Source organism: Saccoglossus kowalevskii, chromosome 19, assembly GCF_978046115.1.
Source record: "Saccoglossus kowalevskii chromosome 19, keSacKowa6.1, whole genome shotgun sequence".
Classification (NCBI taxonomy): Eukaryota; Metazoa; Hemichordata; class Enteropneusta; family Harrimaniidae; genus Saccoglossus; species Saccoglossus kowalevskii.
The window spans coordinates 4,621,054-4,643,681 of NC_140659.1; the positions used below are offsets into that span (position 1 = coordinate 4,621,054).

Consider the following 22,628-nt stretch of genomic DNA (forward strand, 5'->3'; position numbering starts at 1 on the left):
TCTTGGATGGGTATAGCCAGTATATCTTTAAATTAAATGGTATTATCTTGGATGGGTATAGCCAGTATATCTTTAAATTAAATGGTAATATCTTGGATGGGTATAGCCAGTATATCTTTAAATTAAATGGTAACATATTGGATGACTATAGCCAGTATATCGTTAAATTAAATGGTAATATCTTGGATGGGTATAGCCAGTATATCTTTACATTAAATGGTAATATCTTGGATGGGTATAGCCAGTATATCGTTAAATTAAATGGTAATATCTTGGATGGGTATAGCCAGTATATCTTTAAATTAAATGGTAACATCTTGGATGGGTATAGCCAGTATATCTTTAAATTGAAATTGAACGTCAAACTATTGTTCAGGGCGTCTAAGAAACCTTATTAGAAGTCTACCAATTTAACGTCAAGCCATCATACAAAAGAACCCATTCAGAGGCTTCTCTCAGGGTCATCGATGTAGATGGCCGCTCTTAGTTTATATATAGCCCCAATTATTTTTGGCATCTGAGACAATTATATTGCAAATCTTGTAATGCGTTAACATAGGAATCTTTCTACTGATTTTATTTAATTTTATAATTTTCGAAACGGGGATCAGTGAATCGTGACCTTCATTTCCGGGGCTGCGCTGCATTTTATTTCTTAATAAAACTGGACATTATGTGTATATATCAATTTATTGGTCACGACCCATACGGGTATTTTCTGAACATTGTTCCAATGATGGCAGGTGATTTGGATCACGTGACACGTACAATTGGGTCACGTGAAATTTCTTAAAAATACAAAAAAACTTGTTTTGTACACACACAACTTGGCTATTAGTTACGATCTCAATTGTGACACTAATTAAATACATGATGTAAGTAACAATCGTAATAATTGTAACCAGAGTATTGTAAATAAAACTGTTATCAATAAAGCAAATGTGGAATTATTACTTACTATAATACCTTATTTTCAGAGCGACTGGTTCGGTAAGCTCGTCATGAGGTCGCGGTGATATCTACTAGTGCAATACACAAGAATACAAGAGAATTCGAATTTCTCAATAAATTGCTATATGAAGCCTGATACTAATGGCTCGCAATTAATATATACTTATAAATTAATACCATCATCGTTTTTACAGCCATACAATATGACATGACATATAATCACACTGCCATCGTATAATTCAAGTGTACCAACATCGTCCCAAACAATCACATACATTATTTTCAAAAAAATAAGGACAAGTTAATTACCAAACATAGACGCTTTATGCATAACGTGAAAATATCTTTTCAATGAATGGCAGTGGCGGTGTTTGTCGTATAACAAATATGGTTAGCATCTCCTTGTGTTCCATCAACCGACATGCTTCCTGGCATATATAAGCGGCTATATTGACTACGAGGCCCGAGGGAGTATGTGATCCGACCCATGACGTACGTTATAACATATATTTCCGATTAGGATATTGTCTTTTTTTTCATACAGTCCAGGAGCGATATGCATGGGTGACCTATCAATATTTTGTTGTCATTTAAATGGCACAGATGTCATCAAAACATATTTTTATGTGTGCCCTCGGTGAATGATGTTAGTAATGTCAGCAGGATGGTCCGTTAGACGCCAAGATAACCTGTTAAAAGTAAAATTGGCATTCGCTGCTTTAGTATATTCGCAATACTGATGAACTACATTGTAATTTAATTATTATCATGATGTCGACCCAACAATTAGAAATAACCCGTCGCATTACTCGTGGTTGTTACTTCAATATATGGCCATTCTAGCAATGTACCTTTATGTCCCGTCACGTTATATATTTAATATTAAAACCAACCCATTATACGGGAGTGTTGACAGTAGAAATCAAATACCAAGTAAAAAATCAGTTGAGAAGACTGAGTGGTGTAAAATGTGGAATTAGGTATTGGTAAATAATATATAAAGGATCCTAAGTAGTGATCGTGTAATATCGTGATTATCAAACTAACTATGTTTTCAAGGTTACACATTAGCAACATTTTAACAAAACTGTGAGCTAGTTCTATCTGGGATCTTTATTAAACAATTTATGTTTTGCATTTTAGAAGTGACCTGCGGTGACGTCAGAATTTCAAATATGAAAACAAATATTACACGGCTTTATGTCACTCCACTGCATAATACATGTGTTAAATTAAAAGTCGGTGGTCGTCATAGCCACGTACACAACGCGTGTATTTGTCGCGCCGTAGGCTGGGCCTTACTGGGGCAGGGGGTCTGTGGAAAATTTAAATCTAGACTTTCTGAAACGCTATTTCCTGCATTTTGAGGGGCAAATTTTGCTGACACAAAGGGCTTCATCTTGATAGGGGGCAGCCCCAACAAGTTTTCGGGGGGCTATTAACATTCCGAAATATCGAGTATTCGAGTATGACCGCTTCGAAACAGGGATTGGCATACACGCCCAGATTCAAGTGTAGGTGAAATGTGATCTTTAAAGCATTTCCACTTGAACGATTCTCCCTAGCGAAATCGGACATTATACGAGTAAACTAGGTCATGATCGCTTTTCCAGAGGGCATATTATTAAAGGTGAAATAACGTGGAAGAGTGAACTGCTTTTATGAAAGGGTCTCATTGTGTTATTCATTGAACTAACAGAACCCAGTTTGTAGGGGGAAAATTTAGTATTTTTAAATTACAAGTACATGAAATTGTCCTAGCTAGGTAAGTGCTGAAATTCACACTATAAAACATTGTACAAAAATATACAAAAGTTAACTTGTTCATTGAATGGCTTAATCATTCCAATGAAAAATGAAATTATTGTAATTCCATGTCGCCATAAATCCAAATTACTTTATCATGTATGATTTCTAATGATAATCATGTATATTATTGGTATAAATTATCAAAGTTTATCATTGTTTGTCATTATGAGTTATGACACAGGTACAGTACAGATAAATATTTACGTTTGTATCACAAACTATTAGATGTCATAAAACGAACATCTATTAATGGATCAACTAATTGCACTTTTATATACACAGTGAGTTGGATAACTTTTTTTCTTTGTTACCGAAATATGTGAAAAACAGGAATTGTAAATATTAACACAGAATAAACCAATCCAAATGAAGCAAAATGAATAATTAGTTTTAAAAATGTACTGAGGCTGGTCGAACAACAACAACAACAACACACGAATCAAAATGATGAGTGTCACATCCTGTTTTTGATTATATTTTACTTTATTCATTATATTATGCTAAATTTATTATGCTAGGCTGGATTTCAGTTTTGCACAAATACAAATCAATGTGTAGCCAGACAAGATGGATAATTGGCTAATACAATCTTAAACGTATTAATAAGTGTGTAACAGTGTGGTTATCATCATTAAATTTGCTTAATCTTCATTAACTATTATTTCCAATGACAACAGTTACATATGACGAATGTCCATTTGTCAACCATCATATTTCATTTCATTGAATTTATACTGCATGTTCCAATACATCAGCAAACACACATCACATAGCTCTACTCGGTCTGAAACACATTCAGCAAATATTCTGATAAAATAATAGAAGAAGTTGAATTGAAGATATCGTTAAACACTACGAATTTGACACAGCTACTCCTAATGTATATACAGACGGGTTTCAAACAAGCCGAAAAAATGTATCAAAAACGGCCAAAATATTCACTAAATCAGAGAAAACTATAATATTGCAATAAATAAGATAAGATGTATGAGAGAGGTCAACACAATGTATCTACATATAGAATTTCGAAAGAATAACAGAGGTAAAATAGAAATGAGCACTGGTTAACCACCACCTATTTCCACCACAGATTACCAAAATAATCCCGTTTATAGTCTACACTTTCTTTTAGAAGATTGGGACAAAAATAACCAAATTTGTTTTAGTAAAAACTAAAAATTGACTCAAATTGTGTCTGTTGGCTCTAAAATTAAGGCTGTGTAAATATAACAGCTATGAATGCAAAGAATAAATGGGTTGTGCAAATGTAGCAGCTATGAATGCAATGGATAAATGGGATGAGCAGGGGTAGAAGCTATGAATGCAAAGGATAAATGGGTTGTACAGGTGTAGCAACTTTGAATGTAATGGATAAATGGACTATGCAGTGGTAGCAGCTGTGAATGCAATGGATACATGGGTTGTGCAGGGGTAGCAGCTATGAATTCAAAGAATAGATTGGTTGTGCAGGTGTAGCAGCTATGCATGCAATGGATACATGGGTTGTGCAGGGGTAGCAGCTATGAATGCAAAGAATACATCGGTTGTGCAGGGGTAGCAGCTATGCATGCAAAGGATACATGGGTTGTGCAGGGGTAGCAGCTATGAATGCAAAGAATACATTGGTTGTGCAGGGGTAGCAGCGATGAACGCAATGGATACACGGGTTGTGCAGGGATAGCAGCTATGAATGCAATGGATACACGGGTTGTGCAGGGGTAGCAGCTATGAATGCAATGGATAAATGGGTTGTGCATGGGTAGCAGCTATGAATGCAAAGGATAAATGGGCTGTTCAGGGGTGGCAGCTATGAATGCAAAGGATACATTGGTTGTGCAGGGGTAGCAGCTATGAATGCAAAGGATACATTGGTTGTGCAGGGGTAGCAGCTATGCATGCAATGGATACATTGGTTGTGCATGGGTAGCAGCTATGAATGCAATGGATACATTGGTTGTGCAGGGGTAGCAACAATGCATGCAATGGATACATTGGTTGTGCAGGGGTAGCAGCTATGAATGCAATGGATAAATGGGTTGTACAGGAGTAGCAGCTGTGCATGCAATGGATACATGGGTTGTTCAGGAGTAGTAGCTATGAATGCAAAGGATACATGGGTTGTGTCGGGGTAGCAGCTATGAATGCAATGGATAAATGGGTTGTGCAGGGGAAGAAGCTATGCATGCAATGGATACATGTCATGTGTCGGGGTAGCAGCTATGAATGCAATGGATAAATGGGTTGTGCATGGGTAGCAGCTATGAATGCAAAGGATAAATGTCATGTGTAGGAGTAGTAGCTATGAATGCAATGTATAAATGTGTTGTGTAGGGGTGGCAGCTATGAATGCAAAAGATAAATGGGTTGTGCAGGGGTAGCAGCTATGAATGCAAAGGATAAATGGGTTGTACAGGAGTAGCAGCTATGAATGCAATGGATACACGGGTTGTGCAGGGGTAGCATCTATGAATGCAATGGATAAATGGGTTGTGCAAGGGTAGCAGCTATGGATGCAAAGGATAAATAGCTTGTGATTTGAGCCATCTTTAAATGTTAAGTCCATAATAATGGCATTATATGCATTGTATACTAACAGGAGAGTTGTCCTCACTGTGCCCTATACCGCGCGATATCTGTGGGCAAATTGCATTATAACGCACTCGATAATAGATCGTTGAACGCAAGTCGTAGAGGGAAATTTCAAGAAAACAAATGACTGACAACAATCAACAAAACAATCCACAAAAACAAAACAACTGAGATTTAAACAGAGTAGTTAAATATACGAACCCTATGGTGTACATACAACGGTCTGTGTTGATATAATATCCATAATTGTTGGATATTTAATATCGCTATAAATTATTTCTGGGAAATAAAATGAATAATACAAATATAGTAAATGGGATATAACCAATAAAATGAAAATGTAACAATATAGACGTATTTTTAGATGCTTCAGTAAGAGTACAGTACTGGTAGATAGATCTATCTGATAATGGTTCTCACATGAATTAAAAAAAAAACACGAAGATGACAACTAATGGACGCTGTTATCACCTCCGATACAGGCATCATAAGGCACGCATTTGGATAACTCAAGATATCTCAACTTATATATAATCCATAAAAAATGAATGTACATTCTGCTTTGCGCCAAATAATAATCTAAACATGATTTTTTTAAAATCAACATCAAGACCCCGTTCATATTACATATTCTCACAATTCAGCCAGGTCGTTTTTTTAAAACCGAATCTGCCATCAGCGTTTTTCATTGTATCCCCTAACGTGGGTGTATTTAGTCACGGTTCATAGTCACGACATGTGCATGGAATATAAAATGGCCAACGGTTATTTTACATATACCAATCAGAAAACCTTACTTATGTTGGTTTAATCCTTCCGGTCTTTAAACGTAAATGCCATTTAGACACGCTATCTGATCCCTACACCTTTGGAGATATACCATTGTTATGCTCCTACATACAAAGTCTAAATTTATGATTAAGATAAGAACGACCTATGACTCGTGTACTGTGTAGTATTATTTATAGTGCTATAGTAAAAAAAATAAAAAAAATATTCCTGACATAATGAATTAAAAAAACAAAAAAACGCCTTTTTGTTTAAATATTGATTAACGTACATTTATTCTTTCAATTATGCGATGATTTTACGATACCTGGAAATGAATACACTGTGAAATAACATGAATGAATGTATATATCGTTCTCATGTAATCGATTTTATTGCAAAAGTTCCATATACATATGCATTTTGCTATCGCATATATATGTTAGGCAATATATTGTATAATCCTGCTATATATATATATATATATATATATATATATATATATATATATATATATATATATATATACGGTGATAGAGGAATTTATGCACAACTCGTGAATATTGAAACTCGACAGCACTGTTTCGTAAGGTACAAGTACCTCACTCATCAGAAGCTTTATGTTTAATAACTCGCTGCACCAAAGTGCATACATTATAAGCTTTGCAAATTAACACATTAATTAAAATTAAATAAAAAGTTTAATTGTTACATATTAGAGCTTTTGATCTGTGTCGGCATGATGACACGAGTTCATTTCTTTTGTTTAGTGTGGAGTGGTGGGGTCTAAAAATTATGATAATTTTTTTCCTTCAAACATAAAATGCATCGTTTGCTGGAGCTATTATTATACGGGCTACCGCGAGCAAGAATTTTCCATTGTATTTTATATTCAATATTTTTTTCTTTGAGTGACCAGACGTGTTTACTTATTTCTGTCGCATTTCTGGAGGCCTGATTGCGAAATGAGGCCGTGTGGTTTCTGTATCTTGTTTTGAATTCATTACCAGTAAGTTCGACGTACGTTTCGCTGGTACGTTTTGTTTTGGAATAATCGACTTTCGTATCTACACTATATATATATATATATATAGGTGGATATTCAATAAATCAGATATAGAACATATTCAAACTTGACACCGCTGAACTACAAACGGCTTTCCTATTTATGCATATACTACACACTTGAAAAGCTTCCACAAAATGCTAGACCCATCATTACATCACTACATTGAATCTAAACGTCGAACACACTTACCAGTGTTACTTATTAATTGATATTGACACAAAGAACAACACCTATTCTAGTATTCCTATTTATTACTAAATTAACGTCCTAATTGCTGAATATAGAACTACCCGAGTTACTAACGAATCGTCGTCTTGAAAAGCACACTTCGGTTTGCAGCTACCTCAAACGAGACTTGCTTTTAATGGCCACACCTTGTCATCAATAGCAACGATATACCTGCAACTACTAACACTTCTGTTTAGCAATACCTAATTTGCCGTGTTCTCAACATCCACGTATCTGAGAACAATACGTGCACAGTAATACACCAACACCTCACTCTCACTCAGATCATTCAAACACGTTTACTCGTCACAAATACTATGTGATAATAATTGAACCAACGATTACTCCTCTCAGCAACGTCCACTGCACACCTTCATTACCACGTTCTGATTTCATCTAGTTTCATCAAGTCATCGGCTCTGCGCTGCTCCATGTGTGGCAATTAAACTTAACTGATACCTTAGTATTTTTAATTTCAAACGTAGCTTACGAATTAAGAGTGTGTGATATTTGTAAAATTTGATACTTTCAACCAATGCGAAGAATTGCAGAAAAAAGACAAGTAATTACACAGTATTCCTCATCGATTGAGAAATATGTTTCTCAGTGAGAGGAATGTGAAGGGTAGCATGTATATTATGTAACATCATAGTTTAAATAAACGGGAAATCAATATCCGCTTAAATTGGTTAGCTGTTTTAATCTGATTTCGCCAAACACAGTGTCCCTTAGACTGATTGCAGTGTCTTGGAAAAACATTATGAATGCTGCACACTAATGTACGCCGCCCCCATATATGATATTTTATGAGAGTAATAACTCAATATTAGATGTATTCATATAATGCTACAGCGAATCAGCTCATATCTGTATATCGCCATATAAGTGCTACTGGTTCTTGACAACGTCTGAACATAGAAATACCTTAGTCCCTTGTTTTCAAGTACCACGTGAGTTAAGTACTGTTTACGGGTGGCGACGATTCCATCATCAGGCTACTACGTCATAAACTGTCATGTCCAATCAGATTCTCAGGACCGTGATACATGAGCATTGGAAGGGCGCCCGCAGGCAACCCGCCCTCTGATGCAGTTTTATAAATCACATGAACCGCTGAGCTGCCGCATTTCAACTCAGCCACGTCGTCGTCAACTAGTACAAGTCCAGCAGCACGAGCGCCACCGACACTGATACCGGGAGTTGGAATTGTACTGTTAGTGAGATCCGATCGCGAGCACGTTTCATACAGTCAATTGCTGCGTTCGTTGTGTGTGGTGCGGTGTGGTGTACATACACATAACATAGCTGTGGACACTCGTACGAGAAGCATAGAGTTGTGTGATCGGAGTAGACATTTAACTACACCAACATGAATTCGTCGAACATCACTTCGTCAACTCATACAAATTCGACAGAGGACTTCAATCCATATCCCGGCTATTCAAACGGACCGCTGGCAATAGTCATCACTAAGATTACATTAATCACGTTGTCCAGCCTAGCAACTCTAGTTGGAAATGTCATAATCATAATCATCGTGTTGAGAAACAAGAAATTATGGAATTCTACTAATTACTACATCGTGAACCTTGCAATCTCAGACCTGTTCGTCGCTACTTTTGTAGAGTGGACGTATCTGGTTGGGCATTTAATGCACAGTTGGCCGTTCGGGCATTTCATGTGTGTGTTTTGCAACACTTTGCAAGGTAGGTTATTTCATCACTATATTCACGCGTCTCCACACACACACACCATTGCGTTTACCGCACTTATTCTGTGTCGTATATGACGTATTCAGTATGAGACACATTAGCATTGTTGTCATTACTGGCTATTAATGCAATTACATGGGCCGTACCACCCGTTATATTGATTTAGTCGTGTATGTATAAGTGGTAAACTTTTCCACAGTAGGGATGGGTCATTGTGTTTGAGATAGTTGGGCTAGAAATACGTCGTTGGTAAGAGGGTTGGACACGGCTAGAAATCGTTGTTAGTGAGATGGATGGACAAGGATTCAAAATGCGTCGTAGGTGAGAAGTTTGAACAGATGCTTGAAATATGTTTTGATGATAGGGTTGGATGGGACTCGGAATATGTTTTAAATGATAGGGTTGGGGCAGAATAGGTTGTTGATGAAAAAGTTGGACAAACACTAAAGATAGACTACGTCAATGGGCCTAAATAATAAATATTAAAATGACACGTTGGGCCTCGATTTTGAAGGATTTTAAAATATGCATCATTTAACATATGAGTCTAAATTAGAAAACGAGATAAATAATGTTGCGGCTGGTGTCTATACAGGTGAAATAATGACATCCGCTCAAGTGTGCGTTATTCGACAATACCCTTGAAGTTCTGTTCATGTGTTTCAAATAACAACATCGCATACATGCATACATACATAATTTCAATTATATCTAGGAAGCTAAATGTAACAATGATATACACGAGGTAAGAACCGCCTCCCCAACGCTGTATTTGAGTAGCATTATGGAACATAATTAGTTTCTTTGTCTTGTTTGTTTGTTTGTTTTCAAAACGACGTTCTTGATAGCTTGATACTGTACTACTATATTGACAGCTATTATCTTTTTATGTGTTATCGGAAATCGATTCGATTCTGAACACTGATTAATATAAAATCAAAAGAAACTTACAAGCTATTGCCGCAACAGACTAGAAGAAATGCAAATGACGCAGTCTCGACTAAGAAACAAACTGATACTGATACTGATGTTGTCTGATTTTTGTTTAAAGTTTGTTCCAAGATATCGCAGCTGCTTGTTAAATCTTAACACCTATCTTGTCATCCAGTCAACGAACATTTACTCATTTCTCAGATCGTGGTTGCAAAATGATTGGGTGCCCCACGATTGAGACCAATATTACGTGTCATGGACGCGGAACTTGACATATTTGATTAATTAAAACAGACACTTCGTGAAGGTCTTTTGCGAACATTTTTGTTTACATTTTTTCAGACCTTTCTCTTACATTTGCCCTTATGCCTCTTTATTTTGCGTGGAGAATGACAGTGTTATATCTTGAAATATAATCATTTTAAAATTTGGATTCATGTGTTTTCTTTTGCCAATGCTAAACTTTCACGGTGTAATTTTCTTGCAAATTGCTTTTACAGTTTGTTCGTAATGTGAATGGTGAATAATCAGATACGAAAACGTGTGAGTGAACTATTCTCTTACCATAATGACGTGTAATGCAATTGTAGACACATTGCAGTTATCGAATCATTCAGCAATGGAACCGATGCTTCCCTTGTATTTGCGCATATTCCTACCTACATACAAGTAAATGGTGAATGTTGTCCATTACATGAGAGTTAAATGCTATAACCAAAGACGTTCGACTATCAAGGAGCTTATCACTTTTTGTACAGTGTCGTTCTAACCCAAAATAACCCACGATAGACATGTAAACAACAGAAAGCTTGCATCATTCATCAACAACGTACATTTCTATGTTTCTTTACATACAGCGACATAAAACCAAAACAATCTTTTCATCCAAACCTGCTGCTCCAATGATAATCTAGTAATCCCGTTCTTGCGTCTAGTCTCAAAACGACCGTTCTATGAATTATAGATAACATAAATTTAGTTTAACGATTAGATAGAAATGACGATAGAAATTAAAACAAATTGTTTTCTGTACAAAAAGAAATGAGTGAAATACTTCTTATACTTATAATAACTGTTTAGTATTTATATAAATAAATAAATAAATAAATAAATAAATAATTAAATAATTAAATAAATAAATAAATAAATAAACAAACAAATAAATAAATAAACAAATAAACAAACAAATAAATAAATAAATAAATAAATAAATAAATAAATAAATAAATAAATAAATAAATAAATAAATAAAAGAACAAACACACAAATAAATAAATAAATAAATAATTAAATAAATAAATAAATAAATAAATAAATAAATAAATAAATAAATAAATAAATAAATAAATAAATAAATAAATAAATAAATAAATAAATAAATAAATAAATAAATAAAAGCATGCATGGTTAGTTGGTAAATAAATACCAAAATCCGTCTACCATAGTGTCAATGAGGTTCTTTCTGACAATCAATTTGATTGATCAGTATACGGTGGGTGATTTTTAAATTGCACCGCAGCACGAATTTGACATGTTTTACAAATAACTAAAACATTATATGTCTGTTATTTGTTCATGCTTTAAAGAAACGCAACAATAAAAAAATAATATATGGATGTATGTATGATGATGTCTACATCTAATGGATTTGTGATCATTTTTTCATTATTATTGAATAAACAAATGTGTTATAGTCGCAACAAAACCATCGTCGCACTTGGCAATCTGTCAGGTATCTCGCAAAATGTGGCGAATTGCCTTTGAATACACAATAGGAACACTGTGAATAGTTGTCAGTATGAACGCCACTGAAAACAAAAGCTAATAAAACTACAAATACCCTACCTAAAAAGAAATTTCACCCAACCTATATATATTATATCCTATCATACAGAATTTAAAAAAATTGAAACAAATATAATATCATATTATATTGCTTGAATGTCTGCTGGAAGCAAAAAAACGTAAATCCAACATACATGGATTAAAACGGCAGTATATTTAAATTTATCGCAATTTTTACAACATATGTGGGTATTGGATGGTTGAGATATTCAGCTCAGACGCACAACTCACTGTTTGACTCAATCACCGTGACCAATACAACACTCAAGCTTGTTGTTTGTGTAAATATGGTAATATCAAGACAGGTGTTATAATAATGAAAATAATTAACACCAGAAGACACAAAATGTTTTAATGGGAAACAATTAAGTCTGATTGTTTATCATGTCAAATTAAATTATTTAATATTATAATTGTGTTAATCAGAATAACAAGGCATTGTTTAGTACGATGTAAAAATAACCACACTTATTGTTGAATCAAAATTTTAAATTATATAATTCTATTATTCTTTATATTAAAATTCACAACAGTGAAATCCTTGTAAATTAATCATAATTTTCGGAATATATGACTAGTATTTAATTGAAATTAATTTGTGATTGGCATCATTAACATTCACAGTATAGTGTACTTGGTTGATCTGCTACTTTACAGAAAATTGATTTCTGTCTTCAGATATACAGGCTTGCTCAATTATATGTCTGTTGGCCGTTTGCAAAGTAATCTAATTTTAAATGCGACTGTCGCATGTTATCGTTAAACTAATGCAGTCGGAGTGGACGTCATGAGATATTTTGTTCCTCGAGCATCAAACACACATTGTAAGAGTACTCGTAATGTATTATTAGTTTCTTAGTTCTTTTTTGTCATCGTATTTGCATGTTGTATCACACAGCGTAAAAATTATTGTTAAAATAATATATTTTACGTGATGATGATGAAAGTTGATGCATACAATATTTTGTCATAAATTTCACCCCTGACACTGGACTATCAACTTTAATGTTGGCGTTGTGTTGAGTAACCCGTCGCAGTGAATACCGTGATTGTGTATGTTTAAAACGGGAGGGTCGTCACCTCGCACGCGCGGGAATTGAGTCTCAAGCGACGATAACAACACACGTTAAAAATGCAAAGGCTCATGGGTAGACGCCTGTTTATAAACGATGGCACGCTATTGCCATCAGACGCGTGCGCAGTTGTCGACTCTCCGCTTTAATTAAATGTTATAATAAAATGCCCAAACTGAACTCACCATTTTATTTAATGTTATTGCATTTCAATAGTACATCTACCTTAACGCCCGAACTGGCTCGGTCATTATTCTCATAGTCGAATCACTATTTTGTCGGAAACCTTTGATATGGATGGAACACAAGTGATACTAGTTACACGTTTCCATAGAGATCAAAAACACATCCGTATTGTTAATGACAATTGCCTGAGTGATTTACAATGCGGTACGATAAATTTATATTTCACAATAGACGAGACAACTATTCTGATTGAGTGTATGTGTGTTGTTTGGTTAATGATAATTTCTGTGCACATCCACTCACAAATGTTACCGGACATTAACAATATCGATTGTAATTAGAATCAGAATGTGATCGTTATTTCAATATTCATACCTTGTGCAACTGATGCCAAAACATCAATTGTTTAACTGTATTTGGTATATTAACAATCGACTGTCTTACAATTACCGCGTTCTCACTAGAAAAAAGTTACGTCGGCAATCGATCATTAATAGTTGAGACTCTTGGCTCACTTTAAACGCATATTAATAAACACACATGTAAACTTTCTAAACAGCCCTAAAATTCAGCAATACTGTGAACACGTACAGTTGATCGTTGCAGTAAAATACTGTTTATGGCCCCAGTTCATTTACAAAACTATTGTATCGCTGGGTAATGGCGTTTATGTCTGTTTTGTGTTCACTTCATATAGTTACACCAGTGTTGATGTACCATTGTTGATGACCATTGTTCATGTACGCCGGTGTAACGTGCCCATACCTGTGTTTTCCTCTTATACTGGCAAAAGCAACACATACCTGATCTGAAAACGATTTTTAATTGACGGGTTGTGGTTGTTTATTTCAGCACATGTATTATTTATTTACAATACCAATTTAATATCCGGATGTAAATGGCATGGCACACCTGATACACGCATTTATTTACCACGGGTCACTTATTTCATTTCTTCATAAGCTTAGCTTTATCAGTATATTGACCACCATACTACTTTGCTGATCGAAATGAAATAGGATTTTCATCCCAGGTATTGCCAATGGATAAAATACTGTTTTAAAATAGAACAGAATGCAGCTGGTTCCATGAATTGTTATTGGAATGAACGTGTCCCAGTGGTAGCCTCCAAAAAAGGAGCGGGTAAGACAAAACCTCACGTGTAGCACAATGGTTAATGTGTCTGGTCATTATCAAGGTTATTGTAGGTTTCACTCCCATAGTTGTCTGCAAACTCACGGCATTCGAATTTAAGATATAGCGTCTTTCGTGTCGTCCCCAATCCTCAGTGCACGTGAAAGATCCAGTTGTCATTGTCGCAAAGTTTCCCCGGTACATGGGACGTGTGCATGCTTGAGTTGTGCTGTCTACCATTAACCACTCTGTAAATGACCAAACAATTGTATAGACGTGTAATATCGATCCGATTCATACTGGCCAAAAATACACATCACCAGTGATGACGAACAATTTGTCACAACAGTTCTGATATTCAATGCTCCAATTAACTACATCGCTGTGGCATTTTATAGAAATCATACAAGTAGGAGTTTCCATGTTGTCAAAGAAACAACCCGTCTGCTAACGTTAACATAAAAACAAACCCTATACTAACATGCGCAATGTGAAAAAGAATTAATGCCGACTGACGTTTCAAAAATAAACTCACGGACGGACTGAAATTAGAAAAAAAGGAAATAAACCCGCTGTTTGTATACACACTGGCACTTGATTAGTAATAGAAAACCCACAGCACTCCCTGTGCCCATAGTACCGAAGAGTATATGGCTTCGGATCGCCGAGGGCTAACTTAAACCACATGAACACACTTGTGACGAATAAGTCACAGAACAACCCGCTGTTCTAGGTAGGTTCTACAACTACCAACAGTTTGTTCTAGATAGGTTCTAGGATTTCTCGGATTTTATTCTAGAACTAGAATTTAAATTCACCTGCTCATTTCCCATGAAAAATGTGAGTGCAACTTCCTCGTCAATTTCAAAACATTTTTTTTATTAGTACTACCAGGGCATCGAACCCTGTTTTATTTAAAAAAAAGTAGTAGGTTGGTCGCTGTACTGACTAAGGTAAGCTCGTGATTGATGAATGAATGCAATGCGTGACTTGCGTCTCTAATAGATAAATATGAAACAAAAATACACTCACTGCTAACATACCAACTGCTAACATACAAACTGTTAACATACACACTGCTAACATACCCACTGCTAACATACACTCTGCTAACATACACACTGCTAACATACCCACTGCTAACATACACACTGCTAACATACCCACTGCTAACATACACTCTGCTAACATACACACTGCTAACGTACACACTGCTAACATACACACTGCTAACATACACACTGCTAACGTACACACTGCTAACATAACAACTGCTAACATACACACTGCTAACATACACACTGCTAACATACCCACTGCTAACATACACACTGCTAACATACCCACTGCTAACATACACACTGCTAACATATCCACTGCTAACATACTCACTGCTAACATACACTCTGCTAACATACCCACTGTTAACATACCCACTGCTAACATACCCACTGTTAACATACACACTGCTAACATACCCACTGCTAACATACTCACTGCTAACATATCCACTGCTAACACACACCCTGCTAACATACACATTGCTAACATACCCACTCCTATCATAAGCAAATAACACCGAATAAACGGCAAGGTAAATACTACGTCTAATTATAGTAAACTCGTACTGCGTTTTAGACGTAGTAATTACCTTGCTGTTTATTCGGTGTTATTTGCTTAATTTACTTCCTATGTCGACAGCAATTATGAGTTCCCACTCCTATCATACCCACTGCTAACATACACACTCCTAGCATACCCACTGCTAACATACACACTGCTAACGTACACTCTGCTAACATACACACTGCTAACGTACACACTGCTAACGTACACACTGCTAACATACACACTGCTAACGTACACACTCTGCTAACATACACACTGCTAACATACCCACTGCTAACACACCCACTGCTAACACACACGCTGCTAACATACCCACTGCTAACATACCCACTGCTAACATACACACTGCTAACATACCCACTGCTAACATACACTCTGCTAACATGCACACTGCTAACACACCCACTGCTAACATACACTCTGCTAACATACACACTGCTAACATACCCACTGCTAACATACCCACTGCTAACATACACACTGCTAACATACCCACTGCTAACATACCCACTGGTAACATACACACTGCTAACATACACACTGCTAACATACCCACTGCTAATATACCCACTCCTATAATACCCACTGCTAACATACACACTGCTAACATACACACTCCTAGCATACCCACTGCTAACATACACTCTGCTAACATACACACTGCTAACATACCCACTGCTAACATACCCACTCCTATCATGCCCACTGCTAACATACACACTGCTAACATACACACTCCTAGCATACCCACTGCTAACATACACACTCCTAGCATATCCACTGCTAACATACACTCTGCTAACATACACACTGCTAACACATACCCACTGCTAACATACACACTGCTAACATACACTCTGCTAACACGCACACTGCCAACATACACACTGCCAACATGCACACTGCTAACATACCCACTGCTAACACACACACTGATAACATACCCACTGCTAACATACACACTGCTAACATACACACTGCTAACATAGACACTGCTAACATACACACTGCTAACATACCCACTGCTAACATACACACTGCTAACATACCTACTGCTAACATACACACTGCTAACATACCCACTGCTAACAAGCACACTGCCAACATGCACACTGCTAACATACCAACTGCTAACATACCCACTGCTACATAGACACTGCTAACATACACACTGCTAACATACACACTGCTAACATACCCACTGCTACATAGACACTGCTAACATATCCACTGCTAACATACTCACTGCTAACATACACACTGCTAACATACACACTGCTAACATACACACTGCTAACATACACACTGCTAACATACCCACTGCTACATAGACACTGCTAACATATCCACTGCTAACATACCCACTGCTAACATACACACTGCTAACATACACACTGCTAACATACACACTGCTAACATACCCACTGCTAACATACACACTGCTAACATACACTCTGCTAACATACACACTGCTACATAGACACTGCTAACATATCCACTGCTAACATACTCACTGCTAACATACACACTGCTAACATACACACTGCTAACATACCCACTGCTACATAGACACTGCTAACATATCCACTGCTAACATACTCACTGCTAACATACACACTGCTAACATACACACTGCTAACATACACACTGCTAACATACACACTGCTAACATACCCACTGCTACATAGACACTGCTAACATACACACTGCTAACATACATACTGCTAACATACACACTGCTAACATACACACTGCTAACATACCCACTGCTAACATACACACTGCTAACATACACACTGCTAACATACACACTGCTAACATACTCACTGCTAACATACACTCTGCTAACATACACTCTGCTAACATACCCACTGCTAACATACACACTGCTAACATACCCACTGCTAACATACACTCTGCTAACATACACTCTGCTAACATACCCACTGCTAACATACACTCTGCTAACATACACTCTGCTAACATACCCACTGCTAACATACACACTGCTAACATACCCACTGCTACATAGACACTGCTAACATATCCACTGCTAACATACTCACTGCTAACATACACACTGCTAACATACACACTGCTAACATACCCACTGCTACATAGACACTGCTAACATATCCACTGCTAACATACTCACTGCTAACATACACACTGCTAACATACACACTGCTAACATACCCACTGCTACATAGACACTGCTAACATATCCACTGCTAACATACACACTGCTAACATACACACTGCTAACATACACACTGCTAACATACACACTGCTAACATACCCACTGCTAACATACACACTGCTAACATACACACTGCTAACATACCCACTGCTAACATACACACTGCTAACATACACTCTGCTAACATACACTCTGCTAACATACCCACTGCTAACATACACACTGCTAACACACATACTGCTAACATACCCACTGCTACATAGACACTGCTAACATATCCACTGCTAACATACTCACTGCTAACATACACACTGCTAACATACACACTGCTAACATACACACTGCTAACATATCCACTGCTAACATACACACTGCTAACATACTCACTGCTAACATACTCACTGCTAACATACACTCTGCTAACATACCCACTGCTAACATACACACTGCTAACATACACACTGCTAACATACCCACTGCTACATAGACACTGCTAACATATCCACTGCTAACATACCCACTGCTAACATACACACTGCTAACATACACACTGCTAACATACACACTGCTAACATACCCACTGCTAACATACACACTGCTAACATACACTCTGCTAACATACACTCTGCTAACATACCCACTGCTAACATACACACTGCTAACATACCCACTGCTACATAGACACTGCTAACATATCCACTGCTAACATACTCACTGCTAACATACACACTGCTAACATACACACTGCTAACATATCCACTGCTAACATACCCACTGCTAACATACACACTGCTAACATACACACTGCTAACATACACACTGCTAACATACCCACTGCTAACATACACACTGCTAACATACACTCTGCTAACATACACTCTGCTAACATACCCACTGCTAACATACACACTGCTAACATACACACTGCTAACATACCCACTGCTAACATACACACTGCTAACATACGCACTGCTAACATACACACTGCTAACATATCCACTGCTAACATACACACTGCTAACATACACACTGCTAACATGCACACTGCTAACATACACACTGCTAACATACCCAGTGCTAACATACACTCTACTAACATACACACTGCTAACATACACACTGCCAACATTCAAAATGCTAACATACCCACTGCTAAAATTTAAAATATATTACTACTAAAATACGCACAGACACATTCGAAACAAAGATAAACCCGCTGCAACGATTCTGACACGGAATAAACGGTTATATACGCTTCTAATATGCACACTGACACTCCAGACGAAAGGATTAACCCACTCAACTCTTGACACATAGAAATAAACGCACTGATAACAGACGCACTGACATCCGAGAAATGTAAATGAACCCTCTAATAACGAATGCTCTGACACCTGAGAAATTAACCCACTGTTAACACACACACTGACACTTGAGACAAGGAAATAACCCCACTGATAACAGACACACTGTCACTCGAGAAATGCAAATAAACCCTTTACTAACAAATGCACTGACCCTTGAGAAATGAATCCTCTGTTAACACAAGCACTGACTCTTGAGACAAGGAAATAAACCCACTGTTACGTTATACGCACCCACTGGCAATCTACGTATTGGCATTTTAATACGCCCACTGTTAATTTATGAACACATGAAACAAGAAAATGAACCCACCGGTGACTTACCAACTGACTTTTAAAACAGGAAAATGAATCCGCTGGTATCATAAGAACTGACAATAAAACGAACCACTGGTAACATACGCACTGTTACTTGAGACAAGAAAATGAAACCATTGTTAGCATATTAATGATACCATATAAGGGTATGGAAACTATCCACCAGCTCTTACGTTGATGTGTGTATGATCATGATATCGTATATGGAAAGTGTTTTCGAGTGATAACATTCTGAAAATAACCTATGTCTTCTCAAATCCACTGCCAAATTGTATATTGCTTGTTCTACAATAATGAATTTGTTCTATTGTTGGCAACTGTGGTTGAGGGTTTAAATATCTCTATAAAATTGTGAATATAATATGTGAACAATCTTCTTTGCGCTAATGGTTTGTTGGCAACACATGTATTTTTTATGCAGACCGCGAGGAGATCCATGATCCATGTGCGGGAAATAGAATGTCAACTGATACTGATAACTTACTATTAATTTATAACGCAGGGATCAATACTATCTATTTTTTAGATAGAACTTTTAATGGCAAATAGTCATTTGTAACCACTTAATGAAATCATCTGAGCCTATATGCATATTTAATTTCTACACGTAAACCTATTAAGTTTCTGTAATTGCGCCATAACATAAGTACTTTATTTTAGCTTGACAACTCATTATTGAGTTACAACTGGAGTAAGTTGTCTGAAACTGGAGCACAGTGGTACAGGCACCTTAATGTCCCACTTACATTCTTAGCTGTGTATCTCGGTTAATATGATACCTATTGCCTGACTCCATACTACAGACAGTAAAAAACTGTCCATATTATTTTCTATTTCACTTAATATTGAACTAGATATGTACTTTGCAGGATTATGTCTTAGTTATATCCTTATCGCATGCATTTTTTTTCGTTGATAAAACACCAAGAGTTCATAAAGGTCAATGAAAGATTAAGAGAATACGATTTTATGTTGTCACATTCGATGACATATGTGCGATTCATCATTCGTGACCATGTCGGTCGTAACCGCATTAACACAAATCCGATAAATGCTTTTGTAGATTATTTTCCATCTATTTGTAATCTGCATATTATATGGATTACATGGTATTAGTTTGGCGGTCATTATGCGTTTTTCCCTAACAAATATTTTGAACGTGACCAGCACACATTGAATTGAACTACCCCTATTCTGAGTAAACTCTTGTCAATCGATGCTTATGTTTACAGGTAAGCCGTCTGTATTTAACTGTACACTGTACATCCAGTTATCGCCAAGAACAGGCACACCTCTATGAGTCTGTCCACGACTCTTCGGGAAGGCATAAAGCATTATAGTTTGCCCCCCCTCAATTTACATACACCAGAACACTGGGTTTCATGCCCTTCAGATTATAATTGCAGTTTAAATAAGCAAACAAGCCTGGCGAACACAGATCTTCAGAATAAAAAAAATTGTACGTATGTAATTGAGCCTGCAGATTTAATAGCTATATTTTTCTGTAGAATTGTTTCATAATAGAAGTAGTGTAGTGTACCTAGTTTTTAGGGAATTTGGTTGTTTATGTATTAACAATTCTATTTTTTTAGAGCGGCTACTAGAAACTGAATGAAAATATACCGGTACATAGCGCTATTTTAACCAAGCTGTCAGCGAAATGATTGATTGTTCTAATGTAAATGAAAATTTTATTTGGAGAACGTTTCAATTGATTTTTCAGCAACCATATGCCAGATTGTTTTTACAATCCCTATATCTATATCTCTGTCTTGTGTATAATTTTTTTCAGATTTATTAATCTGTTAGGAATATTCATAACGTTTCACAATTCCAATGTATATTTCAGTTATTTTTGGGGTAAATTTCATATTGTCAAAAAATAGTCACATCGCGTATATATGTGTTCACATGTGGCTGGCTGTTTTTTGTATGCAATTTTTCCAACTGTTTTTTTTATCTGGCCATTTCTATCTTGAGTTTCTGTCACACGCTGAATGGCCGGGGGCAATTTTAATACGTATAGCTACACGCTTTAAAACCCACATGTAGGCACGTGCATGCACATATTTTACTACGTATTTGTGGGTGTAGTATAACAACTACACACACTACAGTTGAAGTTGAGACGACACACACCGAGACGTAACAAACATGAGCGTCTATTTGCGGTTGCGTTATAGTATGGGTACATATTATTTCGCCACCCAAACTCCAAAGCTAAAAACGCATAATGAGACTCTGTAACTAATTTGCCCTGCGATTTTACCGCAAATCGACCAATCGAGAGTACCAGCAGTAAAATAGGATTTTAGGATGTTTATGTAATTTATGAAGTCAGCCAGAAACAGTATATCAGCAAAACACAGAAACATTTGAATGTTTCTAAGGAAACACCGAAAATAAAACAAGTCTTAAAATGTTGCTACTTTCGACGTGCGTTATATGTTACTCCTGAAAGCGACACTGCTGTATAGTTGTATGCGTTTATAAAATGAAATGGATTGAATTAATAAAAGTGCAGTCTCAACCAATGTGCTCGTGCGTTTTAAATGAGCGGGAATACACAATATTACGCTAGACCGCAGTTTGAGTGAACTGACCGAGCTGGTGATTTTATCGTGATTCAGCCATTGAATGGAAGGATTTTTCTCTGAGCTAAACAATGTCCGAACATCCACTTTAACAGTAATCGTGTAAGTTGAACAGTTGAATACAAAACCGGGAAGAACTAGTGGGACATGGTGAAACACATGTAATAGAGTAACCCAGCAAATTCAGTTGTTTGTAACACGTGATCTTGTTGGGGTGTTTGATTG

The 22,628-nt window shown here is 36.5% G+C and overlaps 1 protein-coding gene across 3 annotated transcripts in view; it reads left to right on the forward strand.

Moving 5' to 3' along the window:
* Window positions 1-8,607: 8,607 nt before the first annotated feature.
* Window positions 8,608-22,628, forward strand: part of LOC100377103 (neuropeptide FF receptor 2-like) — a 77,599-nt gene continuing 63,578 nt past the window's right edge. For all 3 annotated transcript variants that reach the window (XM_078006220.2, XM_085493678.1, XM_085493679.1), the window contains exon 1: window positions 8,608-9,120. In XM_078006220.2, coding sequence (XP_077862346.1) covers window positions 8,784-9,120 — 337 coding nt within the window. In that variant the 5' untranslated portion in view covers window positions 8,608-8,783. The remainder of the gene's footprint in view (window positions 9,121-22,628) is intronic.